At 48.4% G+C, this 7400-nt stretch overlaps 1 protein-coding gene across 6 annotated transcripts in view; it reads left to right on the top strand.

The window, feature by feature from the left end:
* Positions 1 to 436: 436 nt before the first annotated feature.
* OSBPL1A (oxysterol binding protein like 1A) overlaps positions 437 to 7400 on the top strand; it is a 78670-nt gene continuing 71706 nt past the window's right edge. For 2 of the 6 annotated variants that reach the window (XM_075084849.1, XM_075084845.1), the window contains exons 1-3: positions 437 to 571; positions 1275 to 1346; positions 7025 to 7147. In XM_075084849.1, coding sequence (XP_074940950.1) covers positions 7027 to 7147 — 121 coding nt within the window. In that variant the 5' untranslated portion in view covers positions 437 to 571; positions 1275 to 1346; positions 7025 to 7026. Of the gene's footprint in view, positions 572 to 1274; positions 1369 to 7024; positions 7148 to 7400 lie in introns of all 6 variants that reach the window. The other 4 variants (XM_075084850.1, XM_075084847.1, XM_075084851.1 and 1 more) reach the window with 4 other exon arrangements.

Raw genomic sequence — 7400 nt, 5'->3', positions numbered from 1 at the left:
CACACGTTCGTATACGAGACTGAAGCGATTTCCAAGGACGCCCTTTCCCCCCTCTGGTGATTCTTCTACTCTTCCAGGCCTCTTTGGAGGCGGCTTTGCCCAAGCCCCCTCCGCCTCTGCGAACGCCCGCGTTCCCGCCGCCCGCCCCGCCCCCCTCGGTAGCCGCCCCCCTCCGCGGGCGCGGGCCGGGGCGGAGGGGGCCCGCAGCGGCGCAGCTAGCGCGGTGCCCGGGTTGGGGCAGCATGTAAACCCGGGCGTGAGCTGGGCGGTGCCCGTCGGACAGCCTCGGGGCCGCAGGGGCGTTACTCCCCTCACCGGGACCGGCCGGCGGGCGGCCGCGGGATACTTTCGCTCACAGAAGGAGGGGGAGGGGGAGGGGGCGGGGCCGTGGCGAGGGGGGCGGAGCTCCGCCCCGCCCCGCCGCCGGCAGCCCGCCCCGCCCGCCCTGCGCGGCGGCGGGAGGGGGGTGGGGGGAGCGGCCCGCGCTGCCGAGACGCAGCCACCGCCGGTCACGTGCGGGGCTGGTGCGTATAACCAGAGCGGGCGGCGGCGGCGGGAGCTGTGCGGAGCGGTGAGGCGAGGCTGGCGGCGGGTCCGCCCACCCGGCCGGGGCGTGCTTCCTTCCGCGGCGGGGAGGGGGGAGACGGGCCCTCCCGCTGCGGTGTTTGCTTTGTTGCTGCTGTTAGTAATGTCCCGTGCCGCCGGGGAGGGGAGGGGGCGCCAAGTTCAGTCAGAGCCGGCTGCGAGGGGCGCAGCGGGGAGGGGAGGCGAGGCGAGGCCTGCGTGGCCGCCGCGGCGCGGGGGGCTGCGTGCCCCCGGCGGGCCCCCCGCCCCGGAGCACGCCCTTTGCCACCCGCCTCGGGCGCCGCCACTCTCCTGCGGCCGCTGGGAGCGTGTCTGGGGGTGGGGTGGGGGGTGTCGCTACTTCCCCCCTCCCCTCAGAGCCTCTCACAGCGGCCGGAGCGCAGCCCCGAGTGAGGCTCGGCTGGAGGCTGAGGAGCGGAGCAGAGGCAGCCTTGCTGGCCGGGCGGGGGGCTCTGGCCTTCGGGAAGCGGTGTGAGCGCCCGCTGTTGTGCGCGGGTGGCCCTTCCTCCTCCTCCCTGCAGCCTCCCCGCAGCCGCGGGCGAGTGGCCGGTGCCTCCAGGTGTGGTGGCCCGCGCCCTGGGCCTTGGCGCGCCTTGTCCGCAGGCGAGAAGTGCCGTTGCTGGGAGGCGTGAGCTTGTCACCCTAAGAAGTGTTTGATATCGGTACTGAAATGGACTGCTCGATTTCAGACACGCGTGGAGAGCGCCGGTGGTTCTGCTGAAGTTCGCTCTTGCTTGGAACTGTGCTTGCCTGCTGATCCGGTGAGATCTTGCCCTAGTAGTGGTAAGCTTATTCAGAGCTCCTGGTCTGAAAGAAAGTCTTTGATGTAACAGAGCTAAACTAGGCACAGAAAATAGGCAGGAGATGCCAAAGAACAAGGATTAGTTTAAATACCTATTGCCTTGGCAATGGTGTTGAACAGATACCATGTTATTGCATCCCTGTTAACTGCTGCTGAGCAGCCAGTAACTTTATTTTAGGCAGCTGGTGCTTTCATATGAATTAGCATGAGACTGTGTCATAGAAGCATGTTCAACTTCTAACTTCTAGAACCCTTTAACTGAAGATTAAAATAACTACCTTTAGATAAATCACTCGTGCTTCTAGTACTGCAACTTTCTTCTTGGACCAACTCCTGTCAGTGCTGTGTGTCGTGTGGGTTTCTAGACAGGTTCTGTCTGTTTGTGCGGTTTGGTGCATTTTGTACTCCTTTACAAGCATCACTTCATAATGTGAGCTTGCTGGGGCATGTAGAAGTCTTCCTAAGCAAGTATTGTTCTCTCCTACAGGAATCCAGTTTTCATTGCTAGAGGGAGATGTCTTGAAATACTAGCCAGTGCTGTGCTCTTTAACAACCTTACTATTTATCATGAATAGAAAGCTTCCTGTGCAACCAGTAGCTGCTGACTCGGAGCCTTAATGTTAAATGGGGTAGTGTCAGTGCTGCTTCAGCTGCTTGTCAGGCTGCAGCACAGTGAAAACCAGCCGTGTTCCGGTTAGTGTGTACTGTCGCTGTTCTGGGCTGTGTACATGGCAGGAGGCCTCAGCAGGAGAAGAAAACAAAGCAAAAGCAAGTGGGTCTTATCAGTAGTGCTGCCCCGTGGTCAGGGATGGTGCTTTAGGAGTTGGTAGACTGCTTTGTGAGAACAGCAGCCTTTTTTGCTTGGACTCTCTCTTGCAGTGGAGTAAAGCTGGTAGTCTGCATATCAGTAGTTAGGTGGCCTTTCAAGGTTAAGCGTTCTGCAAAACTCCCTTAAGCAGGCGTGCAGGCAGAGTGGTAACCTGGGTGCTCTGTGTTAGAAGCAAACCCTGTGTGAAAACAGGCACGGCAGTAGTGTGAGAAGATCACTCTGGCATAGATATCATAGAAGAAGATAAAAGTGGAATGTCTCGATGCTATTCTTTACCTTCTTAAAGGATAAGGTTCAATTAGCAGTCAAGTACTGCTCTGGTAGTCCTAATGAGTTCAATAGAAGTGCTTTGCAGTCCCATTTTGGCTGTATAGGAGGTGCTAAATATTGTTTTTCTGTTGTTTTCTCGTGGTATACCAGTGACTGTAGAGACTACTATACAAGCCTTTTAACAGCACAAGGCATAAAGATGAGCTGTGAGAGGCAGTTTAACCTATATCAGCTGAATAACAGAATAATATAATGATGGCAACACTGCTGACTGAATAGATGTCTGCTCTTAAGTGGCTAGTAGCTTTGCATATGGGCCACAAAACTCCTGTAGATTAACCTGCTAGTAGTATCTTATAGCTGATGAATCCAAACTAAACTATTAAGTTTTTCCCTCTGTGCTGATGGTCTGGCTCGGTACCTCAAAACTGGTGGTAGGGATTTTGGAGTTCTCATGGTGGTGGGCTGTGTGACCAAATAAACCTCCATTTGCAGAGGAATGCAGGTATATGAAGTACAGTTGTAAGCACATAGCATTTGGGTGCCTGTGTATTGACTTCTTTCTGTACTCTAAACTTGCCACTCAGACTTCTGTGGGTGGTTGCTCATCTCCATTGTAGAGCAAATCCTGTTGCTTAATACAGTATTTTCAAGATTATGCTAAACTCTCTTAAGAGCCCCTTTGCTGCTGGCTTCATTTATGCACTTCATTTAGCTTGTTAGCTAAAACTTTAGGTTCTGTGTCACTTGTCTGATGCGTAACACAGATTCACTTTCCAGCCCCAATTGTAGGAACATTTTCATATGAATGATCCTTCTAACTATGACTAGTACCCAGACAGTCATTCTTCTGCGTCAATGCATGCTTCAAGCTTATAAAATGTATTTGAAACCGGAGGCTTGGCCTAAACAGCAAAGTCTTTGGGAAGTAAACCAGTGAAGCTGACAGACCTTTCTTACCTGTGTTACTATGCATGTCACTCTACTGCTAATATTTGCTGTAAGAATACAAACAAATTGGTGATTTTAACCTAATGGCTTTTTGGGAGGAGAAAAATCATGCAAGTAACTTTACAGAGTGATTCAGCTTTCTGTATACCTTAAGCTGTTTAAGATTCTGCTCATGTACCTAACTGGCCTTGCTGCATACAAGAGTTGTGCAGTTGGATCGGCTTCTTGGTTCCCTTCCCAAGCAGTCTTGTCTTTTCCTTCTCATCAATGTCAAATGGAAACTGCAGGTTCTTAATGTGTTGAAAGTGCATTGCTATTCATACCTGCTGTGTATGTGGGATGTTGACAAATGATATGGGGTAATGATAGGAGTGTTTTTATCTCATCTGAGATGTTTGAGAGATCGCTAAAGAAATATTGTGTGGGAGAGGGTGAATATGAAGGATGAGCTTTGGTTTCTCCCCCACCCCATCCCTGATGGGTGGGCCAGCAAAATGAGCTCTAACTATCCTCTTAGCTTTTGTCTGTATGATTCTCAGTGCTGCATTCTGTGTCCCCCTGAAACATTACCACTGAGCTTCAGAAAAAGTATTACAGACTGATAATACATCAACATATTTGATTTTGATCTCTCTCTAGACATTGTTACAACTGATGCACTGAGAAAAATTATACCTGCTCCAGTGTGGTGGGTTGACCCTGGCTGGATGCCAGGTGCCTACCAAAGCCACCCTATTGCTCCCCTCTTCAACTGGAGGGTAGAGAAAATAGAATGAAAGGCTTATGGCTTGAGATAAGGACAGGGAGAGATCACTGGGCAATTACTGTCACAGGCAAAACAGACTCGACTTGGGGAAACTAGCTTAATTTATTACCAATCAGAGTAGGATAATGAGAAAATAAAAAACTAAATCTTCAGACACCTTCCCCCCACCCCTCCCTCCTTCTGGGTTCAACTTCACCCCTGATTTCTCTGCCTCTTCCCCTCCAGTAGTGCAGGGGGATGGGGAATGGAGCTTGTGGTAAGTTTATTGCACATTGTCTCTGCCACTCCTTCCTTGTCAAGAGGAGGACTCCTCACACTCTTTCCCTGCTCCAGCATGGGGTCGCTTCCACGGGAGACAGTCCTCCATGAACTTCTCCAATGTGAGTCCTTCCCACAGGCTGCAGTTCTTCAGAAATTGCTGCAGCATGGGTCCCTCCCACAGAGTGCAGTCCTTCAGGAACAGGCTGTTCCAGCATGGATGGTCCCCAACGTGGCCACAGGTCCTGCCAGGAGACTGCTCCAGTGTAGCCTTCCCATAGGGTCACAGCCTCCTTCAGGCACATTTACATGCTTTGGTGTGGAGTCTTCCACAGGCTGCAGGTGGATATCTGCTCCACTGTTAACCTGCGTGGGCTGCAGGGGAATCTCTGGTCTGGTGCCTGGATCACCACCTCCTCCTCCTTCTTCAATGACCTTGGTGTCTGCAGAGCTGTTCCTCTCACATATTCTCACTCCTCTCTCCAGCTGAAATTGCTATTGCACAGGTTCCCCCCACACGCACATGCTTTTTAAACCTGCTGTCCCAGTGGTGCTACCACTGCTGCTGCTGGGCTTGGCCTTGGCCAGCAGTGGGCCTGTCTTGGAGCCAGCTGGCATTGACCCTATTGGACATAGGGGAATCTTCTAGCAGCTTCTCACAGCAGCCACTCCTGTAGCCCCCTGCTACCAAAACCTTGCCACACAAACCCAATATACACAGTAAAAACAAACTGTCCTGTGTTGCCTCAGAGAAGCGGATAGGCTGCTGCTTAAAGGAGAAGGTAGCTCCAGGGCTCCAAGAGTTACTAGAAGGACTAGTACTGTTTTTTTTCTAGTAGAACTGAAAAGCAGGCACAAATGAGTATTGTCTGTCTACTGCTGGAGAAAGCATTTGTATCCTGCGTCTGTGGTAGATTGCAGGTGACTGATCCAGTCTGTTCTGAAACATGCTAGAAAGGGCTTGCTTAGTCTCTCTCAAATAATTTGAAAATGGATTCACTCTTTACTTTCGCTGATTGAGCAGCAGGTAGGAGAAAATTCTCTTCTCTGTATTGTTAGCGCTTTGACAGTCTGTCTTGCTCTAGGTTTCTGTCTGTCTTAAATATTACAAGATCTGTCACTATTATAGGCTTTTTGTTGCTTACCCAGTGTTCTCTCTGTCTCTTTTCTCGCTGAGTGGCTTCTCATCTTACAGTAGTCAAAGAGCTCCCTGCATCTTTTAGCTTTGAGTGTGTGTGGTGCAATCAAGCTGCCTGTCTGATGCAGCAGAATGTAAGCAGTTTGATTGGTCCAATCAAAACCTCTGCTGATGTAGTAAAGCTAACTATGTGAGGTCAGTAATGTTCTTTGCAATCATTAACTGACTTTAGAAATCTAGATTCTGCAGGATCTGACAAACCTAGTGTGTCTGGTGAAGATGCTAAATTGCAGTCACTATATTCAGGCAACCTCTTTTTTTACTCTTGTTTCTAGCAGCAATAAATTGTATATTGCAGCACAGTCTTCTGAGGGTGCTTTTAAAACCCCTTCTTGACACCTCTTAAAAGGAGTGGGTTTAAATGGGACATTAGAGTTGGGTTTTATCTGTGCTGAGCTGTGCTGCATCTGGGTCTAGTTGTTGTAACAGCATTTAAAAAAAAAAACCAAAACTTCAGATTGTGATTCTGTCAATGTGAGAAGATTGATCAAGACATCATTTAATAACTGTATTTAGTGAGAGACCTGTAAGTAGCAGTATCACTTGCCCAAAGGTCTCAGGCTCGCTGTTTACTAGAGAGCTGTAAAAGTAGCAATGATAACAGGTTTTTTCTCCATTCTTTGAAGGATGTAAATGTACCTTTTTTTGTAGTTCAAAAGCAATGGTAGGATGAGAATTAGCTAGTTATGTTTTACAGTTGCACGTTAACTTCTTTATATTGTACTATTGTGCTTAAAGATAAGATCAAATCTACCAAGTTTTTTGAGTAGCTGATTCCCCTTCAAGTCAAGGTTGGAGTGGGTCACGTATTTGAGGTCAAGAGCTGGTCATACCAGTCACCAATGGGTGTCTGGGGACCTCCAGGTGAAGGTGGATTCTGTTCCCCAGGGTTGGCAGTCAAAATAAGTCTGAGTTAATTCTGAAGAAATACTTGGGCTAAAAGGCATACATCTTTACATCTTTTTTCTTTTTTTTTTCTTATTGCCTCTGGAAACCTTAAGATGTGAAGGTAGAAACCTTACAAGGAAAAAGTAAATGCTTACTGGTTGTGCTTGTAGCAAATCTTGCCTTGTTTGTGGCATATGGTTCCAACTCTCAAGCCACACTTAGAACCTGGAAAACTGAGAAGAAAGAAAACACGGGTATTTTATTTAGCTGCTTTGTATGAGGAATTTTAACGCTTCTTAGTGGCATGATTGTGTGCTGGACAGCTGAAAACAGCTTGCACATTAAATGTGTTCCACATAGGAAATAATTGCCTTTCTCATACTGGTGTTAAATAAGGGAGAAAAGTGATGTATTATTAAGCCACATCTTATAGCAGCATAAGAGATTGCAAAATTGGTTCTTTCATATCTTCACTAGAGATGAGTACTGAAGCAGAACAGCAGCTTCTCCATGATGCTAGAAATGGAAATGCTGAAGAAGTTAAACAGCTGTTGGATACCATGACCAAAGGAGAAATAAGCTTTGATATCAACTGTAAAGGTTAGTAGCCTTCCTCAAATATTTGTAACCTCACTGTTGAAGCCACAGCTAGTGAAACTGTTACTGATATTATAACATTGTTTTCTTAAAGTTAAACGCTTATACAACTGCTTTTATGCTGTGGTTCTTATGGCCATACTTGCATAAGGGAGAGATCATAAACGCAGACTACAGGTAATTGTAATGTACAGAAAACCTCAGAGTAATTCACAAGCTAGAAATGTCAGCAAGACAAAGAATCAGTATGTCTTTC

This window comes from Phalacrocorax aristotelis, chromosome 2 (genome assembly GCF_949628215.1).
Source record: "Phalacrocorax aristotelis chromosome 2, bGulAri2.1, whole genome shotgun sequence".
Classification (NCBI taxonomy): domain Eukaryota; kingdom Metazoa; phylum Chordata; class Aves; order Suliformes; family Phalacrocoracidae; genus Phalacrocorax; species Phalacrocorax aristotelis.
This window is presented reverse-complemented; position numbering and strand designations above follow the sequence as displayed.